The sequence below is a fragment of the Bombus affinis genome, unplaced genomic scaffold, assembly GCF_024516045.1.
Source record: "Bombus affinis isolate iyBomAffi1 unplaced genomic scaffold, iyBomAffi1.2 ctg00000357.1, whole genome shotgun sequence".
Taxonomy (NCBI): domain Eukaryota; kingdom Metazoa; phylum Arthropoda; class Insecta; order Hymenoptera; family Apidae; genus Bombus; species Bombus affinis.
This window is the reverse complement of record NW_026109033.1, coordinates 67436-94596: the sequence shown is the minus strand read 5'-3', so window position 1 is coordinate 94596 and position 27161 is coordinate 67436. Positions and strand designations below refer to the sequence as shown.

General features: G+C 37.3%; 1 protein-coding gene across 6 annotated transcripts in view; it reads right to left on the bottom strand.

The window, feature by feature from the left end:
• Positions 1-14392: 14392 nt before the first annotated feature.
• LOC126927944 (uncharacterized) overlaps positions 14393-27161 on the bottom strand; it is a 79907-nt gene continuing 67138 nt past the window's right edge. For all 6 annotated transcript variants that reach the window (XM_050743922.1, XM_050743924.1, XM_050743919.1 and 3 more), the window contains 3 exons: positions 25591-25772; positions 23494-23642; positions 14393-14652 (listed from right to left, as the gene is read on the bottom strand). In XM_050743922.1, coding sequence (XP_050599879.1) covers positions 14479-14652; positions 23494-23642; positions 25591-25672 — 405 coding nt within the window. In that variant the 5' untranslated portion in view covers positions 25673-25772 and the 3' untranslated portion in view covers positions 14393-14478. The remainder of the gene's footprint in view (positions 14653-23493; positions 23643-25590; positions 25773-27161) is intronic.

Below are 27161 nucleotides of genomic sequence, written 5' to 3'. Positions count from 1 at the left end.
TATAACACAGTTCAGTTTAATTGAGTTTAATCCCTTTGACCAGCCAGTTTCCAATTTCATTTATGGCATAATCTCCTGACAATTTCATACCCTTCGAAAGAAACACGATTTTCTATTATTGTTTTACAATCGCGGAATATGATCAGTGTTTCAATTAAGCTCCACTGTTTTAATTTCCCGTCTACGCACGATGTGGATACACCGTTTTCTTGTTGTTTTTAGATACAAGTTTTTTTTTTTTTTTTTTTTTTTATTTATTAGAATATTTACAATCAATTCTCGTTGAGAATTTTCAGTAACTTAATTTGGCGTGATACAATGACATGGATTATAATTGCTTTATATTGTTGATTCTAGTAGGACTAGGGGTTTAATCTAGTGGGTATTTTCTTTTTAGTCTGCGGATCTGGTCCGTCGTGTCCAGTAGCTGGGTGACTAGTGGGTTGTGGTGGTTGTTGACTCTTGTGCTATATCTGCTTCTGGACTTGTGTATTTCATCTTTGACTGTAGGTATCTTGAGGTCTCGGTGGATTGTTTCGTTGGTAACATACCAGGGTGCATTTAGTAGGGATCTTAGCGTTTTCGATTGGAAGCGTTGGAGTATTTCAATGTTGGAGTTACTTGCTGTTCCCCATAGTTGGATTCCGTAGGTCCAGACAGGTTTTATTACGGCCTTGTAGAGGGTTATTTTGTTCTGTATGTTTAGTTTGGAGCGTCGGCCCGTGAGCCAATAGAATTTTCTTAGTTTTTCCTTTAGTTGCTTTGTTTTTTCCGAGATATGTTTTTTCCAAGTTAGCCTCCTGTCCAGGGTCATGCCCAGGTATCTTACGGAGTCCTTGCTTGGGATTATTGTGTTGTTAATGGTGACCTGGGGGCAGGTTTGTTTTCGGAGCGTGAAGGTTACATGGGAGGATTTTTTTTCGTTTATTTTAAAACCCCATTTTTGGAACCACTTTTCCATGGAGTCGAGACTTCGCTGGAGAGTGGATGAGGCAATTGCCGGGTCTGCGTGGGTAGCTAATAGTGCTGTGTCGTCGGCAAATGTTGCTATTGTTACCTCGTTTGATATGGGTAAGTCGGCAGTGTAGATGGAGAATAGTAGGGGTCCGAGGACACTACCTTGCGGTATGCCGGATTCTATTTGGAATGTTGCGGAAGTGGCGCCTAGACATTTAACTATGAATTGTCTGTTGGTAAGGTAGGATTTTAAGATGGAGTAGTACGGGTGGGGTAGGATTTTTTTAAGCTTGTAGAGTAGCCCTTCATGCCATACTTTATCGAATGCTTGTTGGATGTCTAGGAATACGGCTGAGCAGTATTTTTTCTTTTCAAGGGTCTGGCTGATCATGTGGGTTATGCGGTGGATTTGCTCTACTGTTGAGTGTTGTTTTCGGAAGCCGAATTGGTGATCTGGGAGAGTTTTCAATTCTTCTAGGAGTGGAAGGAGACGATTCGTGAGCATCCTCTCGAATAGTTTAGAAAGGGTAGGTAAGAGACTGATTGGGCGATAGGAGCTGGCTTCATATATTGGTTTACCTGGTTTGGGGATGAGAGTGATTAGTGAGATTTTCCACGCCTTAGGAAAGTGTTCAAGGCGGAGGATGGCGTTAAAGATTGATGCGATGAGTGCGATCCCTTTTATGGGGAGTTCCTTGATTGCTTTATTTCCTATTAGGTCGTGACCTGCTGCTTTCTTGGGGTTTAGGCGACTGATTGCTTCTATGATCTCTGCAGAAGTGAAGGGTTGGATAGGAGGGGACATTTGGAAGGGAGTGTGCAGGTATTCGGTGACGTCTGCTGCAGCTATGGAGGAATGGGGTTGGAATACTTCAGTCAAGTGTTTAGCAAATAGGTTGGCTTTTTCTATAGGGCTACGCGCCCATCCACCCTGCGGGCGGCGGATTGGAGGTATTATTTGTGGGGGGCGCGTGAGTTTCCTGGAGGCTTTCCATAGTGAGTAGTTTGAGTCGGCTGTGGGGGACAGGCTGGCGAGATATTTGTGAAAACGGTCGTTATTGTAGTTCTTTATGGTTTTGGATAGTTTTCTAGTTGCGTTGTTTAGTTTGCGTTTGTCCTCCGGTGTTCTGTGGGTCTGCCATATCCTTCTTAGTCTACGTTTTTCTGCTATTTTTTTTAATAAGTACTGGGGGTATTCGTGATTGCTGATGGACGTTTTTGCCGGTGTGGAGACGCGGATAGCGTTTATTATGCTCGCATTTAGGTATTCCGTGGCTGCTTCGATTTCGTCCTTGGTTTTTAGTGAGGTTGAGGCTGAAGTTGTGCGGGTAAAGACTTCTCTAAAGAGCTGCCAGTTGGTGTGTTGGTTATGAATGGAGCCATTAGGTGTATTCTCGATAATAGTTGAACTGACTGTTACTATCACGGGGGAATGATCAGAGGAGAGATCGGCCGAGGAATTGATTTGGACGTGTCTTGGCGAGATATTTTTGGTTATGAAGAAATCAAGGAGATCGGGTATTTTGTTTGTGTCGGTGGGCCAGTGTGTGGGTTCGTATGTGGTAAGGTAGTTGAGGTTGTTGGTTATTATGCTGTTGAGGAGGTTTTTGCCTCTTACTGTAACCAGTCTGCTACCCCATTGGGTGTGTTTAGCGTTATAGTCTCCTCCGGCTATGTATCTGTTGCCCAGGGTGTCCAGGAAGTGGTCGAAGTCTTCTTTGGCGATGGAGTGTCTGGGAGGGCAGTATACAGCTGAGGTGGTGATTGTACCATGATAGTCTTCTATTGCTACGTTTGTTGCTTGGAGGTAGTCTTTCTGGAATGGTGGAAGTTCGTAGTGCTTGATGTTTGCTTTGATTATGATTCCGGTGCCGCCGTGGGCCTTTCCGCTGGGGTGTTGGGTATGGTAGAACTTGTATCCGTTTATGTTCAGGTAGTTTTTGTCGGTGAAGTGGGTTTCAGATATGAGCATTATGTCGATTAGCTGGTGTTTTAGGAAGAGTTCTAGCTCAAGTTTGCGTTGCGCTAGACCATTGGCGTTCCACAGAGCTATGCGTCTTGGCTTTATTTTGTGTCTGGGCGTATTAATTTTTCCATTATGTGTGTTAATAGCGATAGCAAATTGTTTATTTGTTCTGATTGTTTCTCTATTAGCTTTTCCAGTCTAGAGACGTTGTCTGTGTTAGGTGAGGTGGGGGCACTATTTTGGGGAGGATCCCTGTGGCTATTTGGTGTATTTTGAGTGCCTTGTACCGCTTGGGCATAGGAGTTTGAGGGAGTGGTGAGTTTGATAGGGCTGGGTGTTTGATTGGTTGGGGGGATTGGGATTACGGTGGATTTCGGCGTGCTGGGTGTTTGGTAATTTTCCTCTTTTGTTCTGAGTTTGGGGTATTTGCTTGAGTACAGGGTTTTGTAGGCTGAGCAGCCTTTGTAGTTGGCAGGATGATCACCTTGACAGTGGATGCACTTCGCTGGGGTTTCCGGTGATTTCCTGCATTGGTCGGTGGGGTGAGTACCTGCACATTTGACGCAGCGGAAGGTGTGGTTGCAGTATTTCTGTGTGTGCCCATATCTTTGGCACCTTTTGCATTGGACTATCTCCTTTTTGGTTTGCGGTGGTTCGAATTTAACGATGGCGTTCATTAGGCGACTGATACTGTAGATTTCCTTGTTGTTTGGTTTCTGTTTTAAATCAATGAAAAATAGGGATAGCGGGTCTTTTGTAACTCTGTGCCTTATATTGCTGACATTGGTGACTTCGTGGCCGAGTTTCGATAGTTCTATTTTTAGTTCGTCGATGTCTGCGGAGTGGTGGATGTTTCGTAGCACCACCCGAAAAGGTCTTTCTTCTTTGAGTTGGTAGGTGTGGAAGTTGGCGTTCAGGGCCCTGAGTGTTTTGGTGAGCTTCCTGTAAGCTTCTGGATTTGTCGGCAGGATTTTTACTTGATTGTTGGCTATCTTCAGGTTATAGTCCTCCTTGGAGATATCTCTCTCTAAGGACTTGGTCATTGTCTGGATGTCGATGACATCATTAACAAATATTGGTGGGGGAGGAGGGCTTCTCTGTGCTTGTTGGTTTGGTGGCGGGCCTGCGATTTCCATGGCGTCGTTTGTGGATTCAAGTATTGTGAACCTATTGTGGGTGTTGAAGTGTGTTGTTTGCTGTTGGTTTGAGTTTGTATTTGGTGGTTCAATTTTACGTTTTTTCGCTTTATTGGCATCGTTGGCGCGTGGAGATCTGCTGCACTTCTGCCACGGGGGGAGTAGTGCGGGGTAGTTGTAAGTTTGCGTGGGCGAGCCTGGTGGTGAAAGCTGGGCCATCATCGAGCTAGCTATTTCAATATAAATAACTAGTCGTGAGGCTATGAGTCAAGGTTCGGGTAGGGGTTAGCTGCGTAGGCTTTTCTTCTCTCTGGCGGATAGGAAACACTTGGAAGGATAGGAGCACGTTGTGTTCACGTTCGACGGTTGGGTGACACGTGTTGCTTTCGAACTTCACTGGGCACTAGAGACACGTCTGTACGCTTCGGCACTCAACAGCGAACTGTGTTTAGATACAAGTGACGAGAAATTATGAAATGATATTTTAAATTTAAACTGATTTCGTTCATTGATTTATTGTAGCGACAATGGTAACTTGTTTGAATAAAGATTTTATAAATAAAATATTTAAGGTCTAAAATAATAAATTAACACATGTGAAAACATTAAAGCTGTTATCCTTATTCATGGTCTTGTTGCAACGTGTTTAACGAGCGTAACGTAGGCGTGAAAACGAAAACGTTGAGACTCTTGTGGCGTAAAAAGACTGAATTCCTCATAAAAATACAAGAAACGAATACAAGAAACGTGCACAGTTCCGCCTGGGCAGGCGACCTAAACGGACGTGCGAAACAGTGCTCCAGTGAAAGTGCGGCAAGAGGGAAGAGAAAGGGACAAAGTTAACGCCAAAAATAGACAAAACGTGGAATCATGCAGATTCCACCAATAAAAATAATTAACTCCGGTGAAACATTTTTCATAAATAAAGCTACAGACTCTACATATGTAGAGAAAAATGATGATATTATGGAAACAACATAATCCGACGGGGAGCAAAACATACCAATACACCAGGAAGAAAGCTGGACGGTGGCAACCTCCAGCAAAAAACGGAAGGTAACCCCGCTCGCAAGCGCGAGGAAAATTGATACATATGAAAAAAAACAATGGCTACAAGACATCAAGTTACACAATCCATTCAGCGCACTGCCAGAAGAGGCAGCAACGGACCCAACGGAAAGTCCGACAAACCGTATTCCCAAACCACCACCGATATACATAGACGCGAAAATAATTGACCCCCTCATCGAACTACTAAACAACACCGCAGGGAAAGACAACTATATCATCAAACAGATAAAAATAGACCAGGTGAAAGTGCAAACCAACACCCCAGAAATATTCAGAAAAATTACAAGATCACTAAAGGAAAAAAACGCAGCATATCACACTTTTCAACTCAAAACCGACAATAGCTACAAAGCAGTAATCAGGGGACTACACCCAAAAACAAATACCGGAAAAATAAGTGAAGAACTGGCAAAAATCGGACACCAGGTAAGGTCAATTAATAACATCAACAAATACGATACCAAACAACCGTTACCGCTATTCCTAGTTGAACTAGAACCTAAAAACAACAACAAAGAAATATACGATATAGAAAAATTACTAAACACAATAGTAAAAGTGGAGCCACCTAGACATAAAAAAGAAATCCCACAATGCATAAGGTGCCAACAATATGGACACACTAAAAACTATTGCAATAGAACCCCGGCATGCGTTAAATGCGCAAAAAATCATCTTACGATACACTGTCCATCCACGGGAAATATAGAGGAGGTGAAATGCTACAACTGCAACGGAAAACACCCAGCCAGTTACAAAGGTTGCGAAGCTAGGAAACAACTACAACGCAAACTGTTCCCGCCCCTACGAAGCAGGACAATCACTAACACACAAGCCCAACAGGACAGCATAAAACCTGAAATAATACCAAATACAAAGCAAGCAACAAACACCAAACCTAACAGCACCAACACCATTAGTGGTCTAAGCTACGCTCAAGTAACCAGCCAATCAACACATACACACAACCAATACCACAGCAATAGTAACAATGACACTGCAGAAATCAAAGAACTGCTCAAACAATCCATAAAGAACACCGAAATGCTAACCAGAATGATAAGCGAACAAAACGCAGTACTCAGACAGCAAACCCAACAAATCACAGTCATGCTACAACTAATTACAAACGTGCTAAGCAAAAAATAAAAACGGACACTCTAAAAATAGCAGCCTGGAACTCAAACGGCCTACAACAACGGGCCCTTGAAATTAAAACATTCATATACAGTAACAATATAGACATACTACTTGTCTCAGAAACACACTTCACTACAAAAAGCTACTTGAAAATACCATACTACACCATATATGATACCAAACACCCCTCAGGAAAAGCTCACGGAGGGATAGCAGTGATAATCAGAAACGATATCAAACATTATCTACACAGCCAAGTTAACAAAGAATATTTACAAGCAACCACTGTTACAGTTCAAACTAGCAGCAACTACTTCCAGTTGTCAGCAGTATATGTGCCTCCGCGACACAAAATAACAACACAAATGTGGGAAGAATACTTGCAGGACCTAGGGGACAAGTACATCGCAGCGGGAGACTACAACTCCAAGCACACGCTATGGGGGTCAAGAAACATTACACCTCGAGGCAGAACACTGGAAAAATACATTAGAAATAATAACCTCAATATATTATCCACAGGGACACCGACACATTGGCCGACTGACCTGAACAAAAAACCAGATCTTCTGGACTTTGCAGTTACAAGGGGACTAAACACAAATAAACTAAAAATAACACCCAACCTCGAGCTCAGCTCCGATCATACACCCATAATAATTGAATACAGAAACAAACCAATACACTATAGCAAACCAGAAACACTATGCAATAAAACCACCAAATGGCAAACTTTCAAAGAAATAATAGAAAGCAAAATAAACTGCAATATCCCGTTGAAAACGCCTGAACACATAGAACAGGCAGTAGCAACACTGACAGCAACTATTCAAGAAGCAGCAAGGACAACAACTACACCCGAAACAACCAGCAGACAAACAATAACAATCCCGCAAGAAATACTCGACAAAATCAGAGAAAAAAGAATAGCAAAAGCAAAATGGCAAAAATACAGAACCCGAGAAAACAAAAAACACTTAAACAAACTTGCAAAGGAAATAAAAAACAAAATAAAGAAGCACAACGATAACGAATTCGCAAAGTTCATAGGGACACTCTCCACACACGAGAACACCAACTATTCACTATGAAAAGCCACGAAAAAAATAAGGAAGCCAATAATACCCGTCCCGGCAATCAGAAAAGCAGATAACACATGGGCAAGAAGCAACGAAGAACAAGCCGAAGAATTCTCCAACCACCTCTGCAACACATTCGCACCACACATTATCAACAACAGCAACCTCAAAAGTCATACGGAGGAGGATCCACAATCCACTATTACCACAACCGACAAGGAATACACCATACCTAAAACATCAGCACAAGAAATTAGAAACATAATTGATAAAACAAAAAACAACAAAGCGCCAGGTATCGACCTAATCAATGGTAAAATCTTGAAAAACCTTCCGCCAAAAGCAATAAGACTAATGACAATAATATTCAATGCAATTCTAAGAATTCAATACTTCCCCAAACCATGGAAATTAGCACAGATCAAAATGTTACATAAACCAGGCAAAGACCCGCACCAAACTGCATCTTACAGACCAATATCTCTGCTTCCAGTATTTTCCAAAATACTGGAAAAAATAATATATTGCCGGATAAAAACAATAATAGAGACAAAAAAACTAATACCGGATCACCAATTTGGTTTCAGAAACAAGCACTCCACGATAGAGCAAATGCACAGGCTTATAAACGAAATAATAGTAGCACTAGAAAACAAGGAATACTGCACAGCCCTCTTTATAGACATAGAGAAAGCATTCGATAAAATTAACCATGAAAGTCTACTACAACTACGTTTGATCTACCTTTTTTCATCTACGTCATCTACGGCACCTACGCGAAGCTTCTTGATTGCGTCTTTGGCAGTGTTCGTTGCTATAAATGAAACTTAATAGTTGTTGAAACCGCTCGAAAGTCGTGTTCCTAAATCATTCCCTCGTCTCGTATCGTGTTCATCAAATGGAAAAGAAGATTGTGTTTTAATGAAATCGCTTGTTACTATCAATCTTGCTGTGTCACTCGCATAGGAGAAGAAAGTGAGGAAGGAGAAAAAAATTAAGGTAAGGTCATCAATGAGCAAAATGTTTAATGTAATTAAAATCGAGTCCGCTGCAACCCTCATGACATTTAAAATTCCATACGTATATTGTTATACGTAACATTGCCATATTAAATATATTCGATCAAATAGGTATGTTCAATCAACATTCAATCTCGTTCCCTGAAAGCTGTTCCTGGATATCTGGTTGGATACTTTGCGCACGGAAATACAGAGTGTCAACAGTAACAAACCCTCTATGTAGTGTTTTTGCTTTGCTCTTTTGAACAGGTAGATAACATTTTGCTTCGAAAAACGGATATATATTCCACGGATATACACATACAGAGTATGTGTATCGATATACACATTGATATACACCTTTGTACAAAGTGTCAAAAAAGTATTTATCGCGGTTTCTTTTTCAAGCCATTCTACACCTTCGATTTGATGAAAATTGGTTAAATAAGTGTAGCGCAAAATTGATCTTGACCACAATTTTCAGTGTCAAATTGTTTTTCTATTGCATCATATAGTGCTCATGAGAAAGGAAAGTTCCGTTCTTTTAGAAAAAATGTTTGAAATTTCATTAATACTTAGACTGATTTTTCATATTTGATTCATGTTTTAAGGTCAAATATGGAATACAATAACATCAATACTAATATCTACTATTTTGTGCGAATTACTTTATATTTCAATCTTCCTTGATATGCAGTGACAAGCAAAAGTTGACAAAAGTGTAAACACAGCCCGTTGATTTTATGTAAAAAGCGAATGTCGAAGGTATAATGAGAAAAGAGCATTATTTGACCATCCCAAAAAATAATTTACCTAAATAGTAGTTAATTCTATTGGATATAATAAACGTGAAGTAGTACTAGTGAACGAAATACTATGTTGAAACCTTGATTCGACGAGTATAATTAATGTGCAAAACTGTAAACATGGTTTGAGATATCCATTTTTGTAAAATGTTTTGTACATTATTAATGTTAATGAAAATTAACTATTACATTTCGTTAATAATAACTTGTAGTTACTGTTACCTAATCTTTACCGATCACTTGAAAAATTAGTCTTTTACATTTATGTGCTTACTTTTTTCGCTCGTCACTGTACATGTTAAGTCAGATATGAAATATCTGGCGTATTCCAGCGGCTTTGATTAAATCTAAGATGGCGATATCCTTAATATTGAGAATGTTGTTAGTAAAGTAACTATTTCTATCCAAAAACAAGATATCTTTGAGACAACGTGAATTTTCGTTCCAATTTTCTCAACTTATAAGTATAAAATTTTCATCGCATGATACAATCTATCCTACAAAGTTCTGGCACACGACGAACCTGAGAACATAGATCTTCTTCAAATATTATTTTTCTCACTGCTTCGTGTGGAATTTCTACTCGACGAGATGTTATTAAACGCTTAAAAGCTTATTATTAAACGATAACATACTTTTTCCTACATGAATGAACATGAAAGACGTCGAGTGAGGAATTAGAACAATTGTGGATGGTTGGAAACTATTATGCTGCGGTCTACCATTCGTTTTTGCCTATATATACCACGGAACAAAGGATAATTTTCACCGAATTCATGCAGAGCACATTTTCTAAGTTTTACTGTATATGATTACACCCATTATATTATATTATGTTATTACGATGTTATCTAATTAATTGTTGTCTATTTGTTTTGATACTTATATTAACCATTATTTATAACATAATATACTAAATATAATTACTATACACAATTAGTATAAGGATTAATATAAGAAATTTTAAACAGCTTTTTTCAAAAGAACGAATCATTTACGATCCAGGGGTTTTCTGAAACTTTCGTTTCTCGTGATGAGTACTTTACGATGCAATAAAAAATTTTGTCCGAAAATTATACTCAAGATCAATTTCATGATCCATTTTCTCTAACAGATCTCCATCTTCCACAGCTATAACAAATAATTTTTTGACACTCTATACATTTAACATCGATTATAATTCTGATAATCGAAACACCGAACATCAATGTGTTTATTCACTACGCCAACACAGATAACAATTAACATTGATATATAATATATATTTGATGATATATATCTGAAAGAATAGAAATTTCATTTAATCGACTATATGATCATACTCGGTTAAGTACCAACAACGACCATCTATCAACCTTATCTTACTTCCTCAAAGATATAGAAAGACTTTAAAAATTTCAGCAATGTGATTTGGTCCTTTAAAATTTAGAAGTAATATAACGATAAAATACCATCAAAACCTTTAAATTTCCAATATTCAAGAGAAACTTGAAATCTCGTTTATTTACTCAGCAACAAAATCTTATTTACCTTCAGAGAACCTATACAATTTTTGCACAGCTCAATATCTCTCCTTTAAACAAAACATCAAAGTATGTTGTTCCTAACTTCAAAGGGCTCAACTCAATTTTTTGATCAATTTCTCTCGTCCTATACGCTCGTTTCAAAGCTTATAATACCATCTACACCTTTGCCTTGCGTTCCATCCATGGTTCCTATGCATGCAATTTTATTATTATCGTTCCAAAGGATCTTCGCATTTCTGTTTCGCTCGTGATAGGTATTCACATCTGTTTTACCGTGCTGTTTCATCTTCTGGGAACGATATGGTCGGAAATGATATGATGTTGAATACGCACAGGTCGTTAAACGAGAATTAATTCAAGATAGATTCAAACGGAGTTAATTAAGTGATGCCAATTCCACAGCCTTGGGGGCTGAACGCGTTTTCCTTCCGAACGGTTCGCTCGTGTCGAGTGATGCAAATTTCAGCAAGTGTTTCACCTACGTGTTTACTATTAAATTTATTTATTTCTTTTTTATTTTTATTTATTTTTTATTTTTATTTTTATTTTTTTTTTTTTTTGGCTCGGTTACCTTCAAAGTATTTTGCGTACTTCTTAAGCGATTTTTAAGGTATTATTTCTTTTATTATTGGAAACAGTAATCATTTTTAGATTAGTAACAAAAGGTACATTTAAATTTGATACAAATTTTAAGGAAATTGGCATAGAGAAATACCAAATTACTGACATTCCTTGTAGTATGTTATTTTAATTTTACGTAATAAAATAAGGTGTTTCAATTTGAATTCATTAAATGCTGTCTTAAATATTCAATTTGAGATTGCTTTGGAGAAAGTCGAAAAAGATTTAGAACTATTCCCTAATCGATAAATAAACGCTTCAAGAATTGAGAACCACTGACTCAGGGGAACTCAGTTAATCGAGTAATACGAATAGTTCCGTGATACTGCAGAAGCCATTTACTACGTTCGCCTAACATGATTTCATCCATAAAAGAGAGATCACTACTTCTTCCCTATACTTGATACGTAAAAATAAAAATCTTAAAAAAAAAAAAAAAAAAAAAAAAAACTCGTTGCCGAACATTTATTTTCGTTCTTTCTGATAGAAAAAGACCATTTTTGTAGTCAGAAACTTAACCGAGCAGCTTTCTCAACACACCGAAATTCGAACATTTATTACACACTTCTTATTCGGAGACAATGAGAGGAAAAAGATTATAAGATTCTATGGAAAGATTATGTTAGAAGAAAGCTGTCAGTATCTAATAGGGTGGTCCCTCTATAGTACACACGTATACCTATAATAGCACAATAATAGATTACAACGACTACAACATTTATACGTATTTATCCCGTAGTTTTTAATAAACTATGAGTTCCATTTAGTCACATTTAACAATCTAACAATATAGTCCCCCCATATCTAATTTATTCCTTAAATCATAAAATATGTGCTTTAGCATATAAACAAAGCATAGTATAGTGAATGTTACAACTAAAAGAAGATAAAAGAACATACGTTTTGCTTCAAATAATTAAGATAAAATTTAGATACGGGGCTTTCAGCTTATGAAAGTCGAAGAGAAGATATATATTCCATTTGGTCATATTCTATTTAAATTCGTAACTACTCGTTCCATTTACGTTATTAATAAAACATTTTTATCGACAAGCTACCTAACAGAAAGACCTTTTTGTCACTCTAAATTGCCTCAAAAGAAAATCCCTTGTCAAACATACCATGTTTTTCGTACGAAAATCCAAAAAGGATTTTCCAAAAAGATATATTCAGTGAACCATGGTTCGTGACTGGTGAGCTTGAAAAGAGATGAAGCGTTGAAGCGTCAAAGTTGATATTCCACCAAGCTCTCGACCCTTCTATCTCAATAATCCTGATCAAAATTCGAATGAACTACCCAACGAAACGATCACTGTTTTCTATAGAATCTCTTTAAGCATTCTTCATTAAGGAATCGTCAGATTTTACCCCATTACGTTCTTCCATCACAATCTTTGTAATGATGAAGAAAAAAATAAAAGCTTTTAAAACCCGACAGCGCCGTCATTTTCTAAAAACGTCGTCTTTATACTCCTGATGGCCACGAGCACATCCGACTACCACATATAAAATGCATTGTGATTGTGTCATCAGCATAATTTTCGCGAAAAGAGCAATTTTTCTTGATAACTATAATTTGTAACATAGATTAAAATCGCTGATTTGATCCCTCTGATATTGTTGTCTTACGAGAGTTTCGCCTGGTCTTAATTGGTTCTGTTGATTCTTATCGTTGTGAAAAGTCGATTCGCTATATATCTTTTGTATAGAGAACTATTATGTGATGTAAGAGTGTAATGTTGTAATATTTGTGATGCTTACTTTATTAATTTTGTCACTGAGCCGTTCTTTGGTTCGTTGAGCAGTTCATGTTCCCTACTTGTTTTGCTTGGTACTTTCATAATTTTCGCAATTACAATAAAAGATTTAATTTGTAATAAGTTAAAGATTTGATCCCTTGCTTTATGATGTACGAGAACCTTTGAACTAACGACTTTGAAGTGACAACTGAACGAGAACTGACAAGCTTTCATTTCAATCTATATTTAAGATATTTAATATTTAATCGGTTTTCGTGACACCGAATAAATAATAAATAATAAATTTGAAGGGAAAAAACAAGAGATTAAGAAAAAATTCTGAAAGAGACACAAATCAGTAGTATTATTTTATATTACTTTGCGAATTACTTTTCAAGCATAAAAATAGTTTGACGGTCACTTGTAGTTCCTTCCTTGCCATTTCATTTATTAAATTCGTTTAATTTCGTAAACAAAATAGCCACTCGTGGCGAGTTTCGTGTCTAAAATAGAATTTTGTCATACAGGCTGGTTGGTAATTGATAGTACAAGCGGAAAATTGGTGATTCTACTCGAAAAAAGAAGTCGAAAATATAGAATAAAAATTTTTCGTTCCAGACTTTATTCTCGAGAAAATCGACTTTGAATTTTTGATCGGTATGCGTGCAACGCGTGCAACATATTGGAAGGGTTTATCAACATAACGTCAATCGAAACACAATCTACAATAAAATCCGTTATAACGAAACGTGATAAAGTGCACGCGTACCGAGCGAAAATTCAAAGTCGATTTTCTCGAAAACAAAGCCTCAAATGAAAAATTTGTATATTTTCGACTTCTTTTTTTTACCAGTTACCAACCACCCTGTATATCCAACAGCTCACTTTTTCTTTGTAAATATTATTAATAATTTTATCAATTTTTTTATATTTCCATCCTTCATACAAGTGACAATGAATCATAAAAGTTTCATAGAAATCACAAAGATTAGGGGATAAGTATACCACTATATTTTCATATATGTATATGTATGTATATTCCCAAATTACATGATAGAATATGAATAATATTGAACAAAATATAATCAACTACAGTACCATGGAAATACAACAGATTACAATTTTCTACCTGTCACCGATTCATCGTCATCTCCTTTCATTCTTTTGACATATGTAAAAACAAATTAACCCGTCTGATATAACCATACCTCTCTCTTTGAATACAAAAATCTATTCAAATGAAATAAAGGAGAAGAAAGTAAGAATAAATATAATTACTCAGGCATAATCTTCTCGAGGTATAATTATTCAGTTACAAATGATTCTTCGTTAACACACTAAATTGTACACTACTTCTTTTCCCGATGGCTGAAGCTAATCGTCGATGTTTATAAGGTACGAATTTTGTTAACGGCGCCATCGGAATCTTTATTGAGAAATTAAAATATTACAATTACCATCACTAAGCTCAGCGTCCACAATACACTACGTTTTTCAAGTTTAGGTGAACCATTGACGATAACCACATCAGATCCGGACCAATACTCAGTGCCAACCTCATCCAGGCATTGGAACTCGCAACATCGGCGTTCAACGCGGAATTTCTTGCAGTTCTGTAATAAAAAGAAATCGATTAATTGTACGGATCAATCGTCACTAGACTACTCGAAAATCCAGGTCATTCAAAGAATGAAAGAAGAAAGAATTGCTGCAATTCCACCATTGCTTTTGCAAAACTAGTATTTGAGAACCATTGGTCAAATATATTATAACACTAAACGTACATTTCGGGAAGAATAATTTGTGCTATGAAACAGAATACGATAAAGTTCAAAGGTTACATCGATTTTCAAAATTTTATAAATTCAGGTGTATGACAGTATCAGTCAGCTGTTTTTCTGTCCCCAAGCGGCAAAATTCATTCCGACTTGTATTTTATGTATTTTACAGAAGTAAGCCTTCATTCATCTCCCATTCCATCCACCAACATGCTCTCGACGTATTATCATCTAAGTAAAATATTGATGTTGAGTCAGACATCCAACTGAATAATCTTTTCGGTCTTACTACAAGGCATTTAAAACCAGGGCTTGTGCTTATACGTTAGATATGTAATACTTGGCATGAAACCTGCTTATATTAATATTAAATTTATGCATAGTCGGATGTTGGACCATTGTCAAAATGAAATTACAATACACACAGTTTCACCGTGGAAAAGTGGATCTTTCTAGCATGTCTACGCAAATGATGGTTGGAGGGGGGAGGGGGGTGGGGAGAACTGTACATGCGCCAAACACCTTTACGTTCGTAATTTTTCACACAAATTTACAACTGTAGGGAAAAAATTATCTCTGATGTTTCAGATGTTAGAAATTGACAATATCGCATAACGGAATGCTGTGTTCCAGATATTCTATTTTTGTTACGAAAATGGTACAAACGAAGTCCACTTAAGAATAGTACAACAAAATCGGTTGAGGTTAGGTTATCATGCAGATATCGTGGCTTTTGCTTTGGAAAGCACGCAACTGCCAGTCTCGTCGTCCCTTGTAAACGAGAGAAAGATATTGTAATTGGTCGGGATTAACATAAAACTCGTCGCATGCGATCAGATGGCCTGAATGTTTAATAAACGAGAGTAGGGTGCGTGCTACGCGGTTCTAACAGTTTAGGCGGAAACTAATTATTGTAACCGGAGCCGAGATATGTAGCGATATTACTTTCCTCGACAAAGCGTATAAGGTGAGGAGAGAATCGCGATAAGGTAGAACAAGAGACAGGAATGCTTTACGTAAAGCAGATCTGTCAACTAGATAGAGATCCTACAGCTATAACTACAGTGAATCCGTACTCTGGCGAATTGTCGTTCACAAATAAAGCTTCTGAAAAACGGAATTCATACAATATAACTGCTGTTGTAAGAATCTACATATCTGATTTTGCTGCCGTATTTGTCAGAACGTTTGTTTATCAAAAAAACGCATCCTCTGTAATCCTCTGTAGTTTAACAAGGCACAGTTAATAAAAGAGATAGAGCGTTAAACGGTGACGATTTAATCACAGTTAAATAGATATTGGTCTCTTTGGTTAAAATGCCCTATGATTTATTTGCATCATTTTTTTTTTCATGCAATTTAAAATATTTAAATAAACAATATTTACCAAATATTCAAATATTTAAAGAAACAGTAGTCCATACAATATAATTTTATTTGATGGTTATTTGATATTTAATATTTTGGTTTACATACAAAATTGAAATTATACTTTGCTTGAGGACAAAAATTCTAATTGCATTCCTAACATATACCAATAATTATTGATGAAAATAGAAAGAACTGCAGGACTAGGAAGATTACTTAGCATCTTATATAGCCTGTCAAGGCTCGAACGTTTTATCTTCCTGTAGATTTTCTTTGCTTTTAGACTTTCCTTCCATTTCTCTGAATTGATATCTTCTGTACACTATTTATAAAAGAAGAATAAATTACATGTTGCATCCAAGTTACCAATCCAAATAATTTTAAGTAAGAAAAGAGATCTAATGCAGCAGTTTCAACTTAAATATAGATCCGACGATTATTTACGAACAAATAGTATAAATCTTTTAGCAATATGAAATTCGCAATATTTATTCAAATATTTATATTTATAGTACGCCATTAGCAAAGAAGACATGTTTGCGTGCGTTATCGATTTTACGCTTTTGCCACGCAAACGTGGAAATTGCGATTCAAAATTGAATTTGCACTGGAAACGGTTGACGTCACGACATTAATAACATATTTCAAAAACACTGATGATATCATACGGAATCAGAGAGATTCTATGAGAAGTTAAACGCATAATCATCCTATTGTAAATAACAGGAACAGAAAGTACACAAGGAATAATACAGAATCATCCTATCATCCTATCCTATTATACAGGATTGCTTTGATTCGAGCTCAAACATAGGGAAATCTGAAAGAATTTTTCGCAGAATTTCCTTCCCCTTTGAATTGGGTTTTATACAGAACGACTTTAACCTTTTCAAGGAAATACCTATAGAGTGTGACGATCTATGATTTTAAATAGAGAGGTATATCTGAAAAGAGGTGGATGTAAAACGTAGCATATAAAACGTAGATCAAATCTTTATTCAAGGATTTTTTCTCTTCGCAGAGAATCAGGTTTTCAAGAACGATCGAATATGTATGCACTTGATTTACACGTGAAGTTGTCATTAAAAATATTGTTGCGTTTAAAAAGATAAATATTGATTTAAATTTAACGAAATTCTTAGTCCAATTGTTTTAAGCTTAAAGATATGTAGGTGTCACATTTATATATTGAAAACCTGGGAGCGGCATTAATTAACAAACCTAGTCACGCGCACACGTACTTTAAAACCATGCTTGAAAATCGATATTCCCTGAAACAATGCATCCTTCTGCGCTTCCAATTTATTTTCGCACGAAGAATCAGTCCATTCATCGTTGCCGTCACCATCGCTACTGTAATCTATATTACTCGAATAAATTCTATATCTTGATTGGAAAATCGAATATTTTAACGAACTTTCTGTGTGTCTTTTTTTTATGATTTTAATTGGCAATTTCCGAAATTAAACTATAGCTTGAGAATAAACCGATAATATTTGAGGGTATATATAGATACATCATGTTTTTGATGGGTTTCGTCGTAAAATAATTGTAGAAAAAGCAAACTTTTTAAGAAAAAATTACCATATTCGAGTAATAAATTATAGAAAATTACCAACGTAAATTAAAACTTAAAAAGAAGAATCTATTACACGTAATAAAGAGAAGGACTTGTTCACGAACGGTAATTCAACAAATACAGTCGTTGCAGGAACATAGTTTTACAAGGGAGAAGAATCTCTCTAGGAACTCGACGATGTCACGTCAAGCGAAAATTCAATAAAGTGATTACTAACCGTATTACCAGCGGCAATCGTGTTACGGCAATTCGTAAATAAGTTAGTCGTCTATTTGGAGAAACGTCGCTGGCAATATCGTCACATTTTAATTACGTCAGCGCTATCAATTGGTCTTGGAAGAAAGTTTTCCATTATGTACTTTTGCCCACGGCGTCGTTCCAACAAATGAATCCGAGTTTTGAATCGCTTTCTCCTATATCACGAATTTGTAACAGTGTTTCTTCAAACATTAAACGATTGTAATGAATGCCTTTGCGTACAAAGACTGATACCTGGTTTGACTAGAAGCTTCAGCTAATTAGTGCCCCAGTTAATTTGGATGTTCACTACCACGCCACTTAAGAAGTGGCTTCGTGTCCGAGCGGATTTCCCCCACGTAAAAAAAAAAAAGAAAAAGAAAAAGGGGGAAAAAAAGAAAAAGAGAAAGAAAAAGAGAAAGAAAAAGAAAAAGAAAAAGAAAAAGAAAAAGAAAAAAAATAGTTAATTTGGATGTTATAAAATGTTATATAACCAGGAACTTATCTTCTACTTGGTAGTCGCATAAGAGAAGACCGAGCCATTGAATATCTCAAATAGATTAGCTGATTCGCTTAACGTATTTTTACTTCCGATGACGTAAATAAGAGCAGAAAGTACACAAGTAATAATACAGAAATGTCAAATGTACAGAGGAATAGATTTCGTTAAATCATTAGCACGTAACATTTCCTTATAATTCTATTTGTGTATAGCAAAATAGCTTGTGTGCTTTCATGAATTATAATTGATATTTAGAAGCTTTCATGTAGGTAGATATATAACTCGTGTTATTTAGTAATTTAACAATACATCATGACAACATATCATTTTCGTTTCTTCGTTTATCTCGTTATGCGCGTAAACGAATGTGTAAATAAAGACATATAATCAACGATAACATGTAGTGGCAAGCATGATAATTATCGACGAAGGAGAATATTGGTGAAATGATTGTGGGTGATTTCACTCGGTGTATCGGTAAATAAACTTTGATAGACATTGCCGGTGAATTCGCTGTCGGTGAAATCGTGTCGATGAAATAATTGTCAGTGATTTAAAGATAACCCAATTTATTGATCTCCTCTTCATAGAGTTGTACGTCTCTCTATAAAACATATTCTACCTGGAAGGGCTGAAACATTTAGCTTAGTCACACTAAACTGGACTTGACTGCAAGTAAGAAGATTGAAATGCAAAATTCACGTGTGAGATGGAAAGTTCGATAAGGCGATTATGTATATTAACCCGAAAGAAAGCTCATGGCTTTGCAACGCGTTACACGCAACACGGAATTTCCCTCGCTGAAATAATCCTGTTACAACGATACGATTTTCCTTAACAGATCTCGCAATGTAATTCTCCCTCTACAACTTTTTATTAGGTTTGAAACACGAGAGTTTCGAAGCTCTGCAAAGTCTCGCGAATCTAGAAGTCGAGTTTCAACGTATTTTCGCTTCTTATTTTATAGCTGTTAATAGTTATTATCTCACTCTGCACGTACATCAAACGAGTACTTATGTAAATCCAAAGGAAACGGAAACAACCGAGAATAATTGAGGATAATTCGAATACGTACCGATTAGTAAAGTGTTTGGCAAAGAAAAAAAAAAGGAAAATTGTATCGGAGAAATAGGGGAAATACGGTGGCGTACATCAAGCAATCTTTATGGCTGTAATACATTTATTATTCATTTATGTTCATTTTCTATCGCGTAACAGACGTTGAAATAACTGGCAGAACGAGCATATAAATCTTGTATCGCTCGACCTGACTTCTCCCGATGGAAAAATATTCACCAGCCTGGGATCGTGCATCGCTAATTACTCCGTTCTACTTTTCGAACGCGTTTCCATCCATACAGAAAAGCAAGAAGGCAAACCCTATCGCACAGTCATGAGGAGATGCAAAAGCAAGAAACCAACCAACGACATGCCGATCGACATGGTGGAATCAGTCCTACAGAGGCTATTCACCATGGGACACGGACCCTCCCATTACGAGGGCCGCGAAGAGGCAGAGACCGAAGAAGAAGAAGACATCAGCTTCAGCGTCGTCATCGGCGAAGGCGATGTCGTCGATGCCGCCGGAAGAATGAACACCAAGAAGGCTGCAGGAGTCGATGGAAGACTCCTGGACTGCTGGACGCAGGAGCTGGAAGCAAGCTGGAACCAGACTGCTGGAAGACGGCCAGAGTAATATTGCTAAGGAAGCCAGGAAAGGATCCCAGTCTCCCTAACGCGTACCGGCCGATAAGCATACTCCCAGCCATGAGCAAGATCTGGGAAAAATGCTTTAAGAAGATCATCGAGAGATGCATCGGAACGGACCCGTTCCATCGGAGGCAGTATGGGTTCAGAAAGAAGAATTAGCTTAGCGAATACCGATAAGAACAGGAAGAAGCTGAAACGGGCACAACGAACGGCCCTGTGCATAACAACGACGGCATACCGTACCGTCTCCCACGCGGCACATTGCGTGTTGACCGGGAATCTCCCGATCTACATAAAGATAAAGATGCTCGGAGAGACTTACGAGAGGAACAAGATCCATAAGACCAGGATCGGCGCGGATGACGGCAACGAGCTGAAGGAGGAACTGGAGGCGCAAGGAAATTAATGCCGAGTGCGCTGCTATTTACCAAAAAGAAGATGGACATCGATCATCACACCATGCAGCTGTTAACCGGGAATGGGAGTGTGGCGGCACTCGACAAGCCAAATACCACCACTCGACACTAACTAGTGTCGGACGACGGCAGCGACATCTACAGCCCCCAGTGACAATTACAGCGGACCAGGCCCAACTACTACAACTATCACGCACATCCAATAAATATATAACGCACACACGGCCACCTCTACAGGAGTTTTGGTGTCTATAGAGAGAGGATTGGCAAGAGCAGCGACAGCAACTGTCTCGACTGTGGAGACCCTAACGACGATGCAGAGCACGCCCTCTTCACGTGCCCGAAGTGAACGGACAGGAGGATTGAGCTGGAGGACGCTCTTGGCGAGAAGATAGACGTGGACAATCTGATCGCCACGGTGACCGCCAAGAACGAGAGCTGGGATAAATTCAGGCAATTTCGCAAGACCGTCATGTCTCACAGGAGGGTGACAGCGAAGGCCTTGAAGGAGGCAAGGAGGAGAACGAGAGCAACAACAACTACTCGGAGCAGTGAAGGCAGAGATACAAGACAACAAAGAACCACAGAAGGAGATCAGCCCAGTATTCTGAACTAGCTGAGAAGATGACGAGAGCAATACAGAATATACAGAATAACTGCCCGAAGAAGAAGATACGACGGGGCATGAAAGGACAACCTGATGACTGCCGACAGGTTTTGTTGTCTGGGGTTGTCTGTCCTCAAAGCAAAGGAAAAAGGAGGAGGGGTTTTTAGTGGGTATGGCAACAACATCCGCCCGAGTCGCACATAACCCAGTGATCCGCATCACTCGGTATGCGTAACAGCATTTTCCCCTCCTCAATTTTTCTTTTTTCAGTCTAAACTAAATCCAGGAAGAAGAACTTTCATCCAATTACATACTTCATTAATTCATGAATTATATTCGTTACCGTACGTACAAAAAGAAAGTTGACTGATATAAAAATTCAAAGGATAGAACTTCTAAGCTCGCGATTGGAAACAGATTCAGTTCGATGGTTTAATTTGCCATTTAATTGAATTCTCTGGCAATTTCAGCGAACTGTGGGCTTTAAAAGTGTCCCGCATTCAAACGCAAGACTTCTCCTCCACCTTTCCCTTTCTTTCAATTCCAACCTCAAGTAATTGACCTATTAATTCGACGATATATTTACATGCTCGCAAGGGATTCAAACAACTTCGTTGCGTTAAATTCGCAATTATAACCAACACGAATGTCTCAATCAATGTGCAGCTCGAAACAAATAAAAGATAATTAACTTTTCAATATAACGATTGATATGTTTGATGAAGAAAAATTTATGAATTTTTAAAAACGTCTCCTAGTACATTTAGCATTTTTATAATAAAAACTTAGAACACACACGCACACATGTACTATTCCACGAAATGATTTACACAGCTATGAGTCTGTAATCCTATCATATTATAAAGGGATGAACGAACTTTTCCTAATAAATATAACTTTATACAAAATCTCGTTTAAAAAAATTAGTTTTTTATTCTCATTAAATTAATTTAATATCAGAATATATAATTTTAGTCGTTATCAAAATTTTATGTCAAATGCGTTCATAGATACATATATAAATAAATGTCTAATCCTATGTATTTATTTCAACTGAAATCTTAACTTAAATATTTATTAACAATATTCTGACGAATATGCAATGAAAGATAAAAACAACTTTATTTTTCTTATAGAATGTCTCATGCTTCTTACTCATTTTATGTTTCTCGTTGTCAGTGCGTAACTACTTATCAGCCGCATGAATGCTAAGTTTTACTACTGAGAAACGAAGAGACATATAGATGCAAATATACGCTACCTCGCGTGAAAAAACATCAGATACATTAACCAGAAGGAATATCCGATACATATAAAATTCATAGCGTAGTTATTTATACATACAGACGGAATATTTCTCTCTGTATGAAATATTCTTTCTTCTGAATTCTTATTATAAATGTATGTCCATTTCCTACCTTAAAATGTCTCTCCTTTGAAAAACTCCATTTAAATATAACGATTAACAAAATATTACCAATAAAACTATTAAAACGAGATGCTGAAAGAACCTTTTAATGAAGTACAAATGATTATTTCAACTTTAATTCTGTTAAATTTGAATTGAATCATTTATAAACCGAACAGGTGTATAAAATTTTATTGCGTAAAAATCGTGAAGCTGAAAATTAGGAACGAATAACGAATGAGTAACCTAGTTTCATTAAAAGGTACGTGTACGCCGATCCGCGTAACAACTTCGACACTCCAATTATTATAAAGCATGTATCCTTCAGAGATTTTTTGCGCGAACGCAAGATACCTTTTACACGTGCAACTGAATAAGTGGAACGTGATTTTCAATATTTCTTCTTGTAGAACTTGTAACAACGTAACTGTTTCACCAATATTTTCCCTGACACTTTTACAACGATGCGTAGAAATCTCCTTTTCTAATTAATAATTTCAGCATTTCTCTGAACAGTTTCGTTGCGATTAAAAAATATACAAAGCTTACGACGTGCTTGTTTAAAAATATTTATATGGAACAAGATTTCAAATTTGTCACATCAATCGCGATCTCAGCAGGTGTAAATTAATTCGTTCTAATGAACGAATAAATTGAACGGCTCGTGACAAAAATTATCCCTGTCCATGTTTGTCTTTCTAAAACTAATTCAAGGCGAGTTAAATGAATCGCTGTGTACCCTATTCGCGCAGCATGTGTTTTAACGACCAGCATAAAAGCGTTAACGGTGTACTTTAGTTTCTCATGGTTGTGTTAAGCTGGTTGCTCTTAGAATGAGCATATACTTACAAAAGGAGGTGAACAGAAGATAGCCCGGCACCATTTTGGCTCCGAATGGTAACAGAAGCAGAGGTTGCAAACCGATGGTCCCGGCACATACATCATTCCATGCGAGACAACTTCTCCTTCGAAATCAGTACAGTGTTTTCCTAAAGCCGCTGAAAACGATTACCAGCGTCAATATCTTTGCCACTCGACAATCGTACGCGCAGTTACGCTAACCGTTTTAACGCCACGCAGCGTGATCGCTCTATTCGCGTACCGTGGTAAATTGTGCCACGATGTATGGTCACGATCATTAATTCGCACCGCGCTCAAGCGTGCTCGTCGTGAGTCATATCAGAGTTTCCTCTCGTAATTACTTGTTTTTCAAATAATCATAAACCAAATAAAAAAAAAAACCAATATAAAAAATTACCTCTTGAATCGGAAAACCAAATCCTGCATTATAGAATGTTATCACGCAAACGAAACGCAGAGCATAAATATTTCGCAAACTTTTGAGTGTTTGTTGTAACGCTTCCAGTATAACCGATGAAATGAAGCGCGAGCACGTCGAACGGTATATTTCGATGAAAAAAACAGGATGAAAAAGGGCAACGCGATCGCGTCGATCGGTACTCCTCGCAAATAAATGAACGAAGCGCTATCGCGCTGCATAGCACAAACCGATACGGAGTCTTGAAACATCCGACACTAAAACGGTTAATAACATTACGAAAACGACCGTACCAGGAAATTTTTGTTCAACGGATCCGCATTGCGGCTATCACGATGCTTCTTCGTTGCATCGATGCTTCATCGATGAGATTAAAGCACCGTTGAAATAGGTTATTCGATTTCTTACATGGGGAAAAAGTTTTTATATCGTGTTTGCTGTTTTACTTCGCAAGTGTGCTTTACAGTATACGTTAGAACTCCAAGTCGAGCTATCCGAGTTAAAGTCTCTTGAAACTTAAAACGGCACTTAAAGGATATAGGTATAATAGAAGGTTCGTTTAAAATTCAAAAGTGTATATACGTACATAAACATTTGAATAAAAATAGCGGATAATCTCAAGTAAAAAAGTAGGTTCGTGCTAGTAAAATGGTTTTAAAATACTTGTCAAAAGTCGAACGACTTGACTAATTAAGAATGGATGTAAGAGATTGAAAGCAAAGGGCATCTAAGAGTATGAATTAAGTAACAAACTCACGGTGACAAAGAGGTTTTCACTCGCTCGAATTCAAATAAATCGGTTAATTTGAACGAAACTTTAGGTGCACGAGAAGCGACACGCGTCCTCAAGGACTACGAAGGTTCTACTCGAACGAATGAAAACTTTTCTCTGGCCCGGTGTGTATACACAAGACGTGCGAATTTAAAGTGCAGATTGTATTAATTGAAATAATTGGTTGGTTTGATCAAATTAATCGTTTTAAGCTGAAATGACGAAGGTCATCCAAGTAATTGATGTCCACTGTAATTATTTGTTAATCGCGCGTGGAATCGGAACGATTCGACCTCGTTCCAACGCGAATCGTTACTAAGGCAGAGACGGCAATTAATAATTGTCGCGTCATTTGTTCGATCGTGTTCACAAATTCAAATACGGCTGAGTGGCGGAAACCATTTATAACACGTCCCGTAACGCGTAGGTCGTATACATATCTCAGGATGAATTTTTCGTACTTTGCCGCATATATTCTCCATGTTAGACATACCATAAAATATTTCGTGCAATCGCGTATTCCTGTCTAATGTCAGGAATTCTCTTTCCATAGGTCTGCGTTTTCCATATTATCTATTTTGCTTATCAGTAAACATTCTTACAATTTGTGATTAATACTGTACGTACAGGAACGTTAAGTTTTTGACGTTGTAATATTTCACATGAAATAATAATGGCTGTATATCGACTAACCTATTAATTAATTAAATTCGTGTATATCAAATTTCCTATCATTTAATACTTTCGTGTAACTACAGAGATTTGATACTATGAAATGAAATATAAAACTTGGTAAAAAAAACGCGCTTCGTTAGGAAATGAGGGTAATGATGCAAATATTTTTTGTAGCCGTTATATAGAATTTCGATGGTATAATTAATCAGTATCAACTTACCAGCCCCTAACGGGAAGAAAGTGACGAAAATAACCTGCAAGCAGATGAGCATTGCAAGTATTTCCGAGTACGAATTCTTCATGGTTGTAAAAAATCAAGAAATGTTGTCGCTGTAGAATAGGTGAAAATCAGGTGTTTCAATATCTGTTGTGCGGTCACTGGAGTGCGTAGACCAGAAATATCTGCGACAAAAATCAGAATACATTTGTTTTCACATGATTGGATCAATTTTGTGTAGGACTAAGCTGATTGAACCTAACACGGGATAATTGTCCAACTTACGACCTTAACAAGCCCGCTTGATTCCCTATAAGTGCTTGAAATTGATGCTTGTATTCTTTCCAGATTAACAAGCTTTGCCCCCCCCCCTCCCTCTCTATTTCCTTAAATCGAGTTAGACTGCCACAACATATTATCTTTCTTCTTTTCTTTTCTTTTCTTTAGATCTTTTAAAATCTTTTAAAGCCTTAAATCGCTGGTTATTATAGTGTATACATTCAATTACTCTGTAAGTCGTAAGTACATGTTTTACGTTATTTTTCATTTTCCAGCTAAATTCCATAAAAACAAGAAATATACTTCCAACGTGTTTTCACATGTCTCTAGCAAAGATCTCAAAAACAAGTTGCGGCGCAATTTAAAACGACAAATAGCACCGTGTGTCTCGTTGTGGCAACGCACGCTTCGTCAGCTTTTTAAAAGCGCTCTCTGTCTGCTTTTTTCTCTCTTCACCGCCTATTCGTTTTTTCTTAACGAGTGAAACCGTTTTTACGAGGACGGGTGCACAGAAATGACGTACTGGCAATTCTGTTTCGTGATGACACAAGCAGCCCGGTTTCAGTGAATTAAACCTGGCCCCAAGCTTCCAATTATCTCTCCCTTCCTTTCCTTTATTTTTCCCTTCTATATCGAGTTTGAGGTTTTCTAAATTTCCATTACAATCAACTATGGCTTTTCTCTATTTTATATATTAGCCGATGATTCATGGCAAAAGCGTCGGCTGTAAAAATATTTGGAGTTGCAACAGCAACAAGTGTGTTTTCTCAAACAGAAAATATTGGAAGCGTACTCGTTGGCAAAACAGTTCACGGATAGTTCGTCCTCTGCTTGTTATTTGTTTCAATACCGTTAGCAAATAAATTCATGGAACATAGTGGTATCGCATAAATTGAAAATAAAAGCTTTGCGTATACTTGGGAGTTGAACTTTGGCTATTATACGTATGTTATATATATATATATATATAGAAGATTGCTTAGAATTTGGAGCTTAATAACATATCTCAAAATCATTGACATTAAAAAAGGTGAACCTTACTTACCAAATTTCCTTCCGTCAAATGATACATAAAAATTGAAAAAAATAATATACATAGTTTTGACTTTCTTCCCCATTATAATTTGAATCACTCGATTTATTCGACTAAAGGTAATCAAGCAATAACCTCACTTTACACGTATTCTCATCACGTGAAATAGATCACATCGGGGATTTTCAAAAGTCGATGGAATATTAATAGCGATTAATTATTTATGGATGTATTCTGCTCGGTTAAAGCAATCACCTAGTGA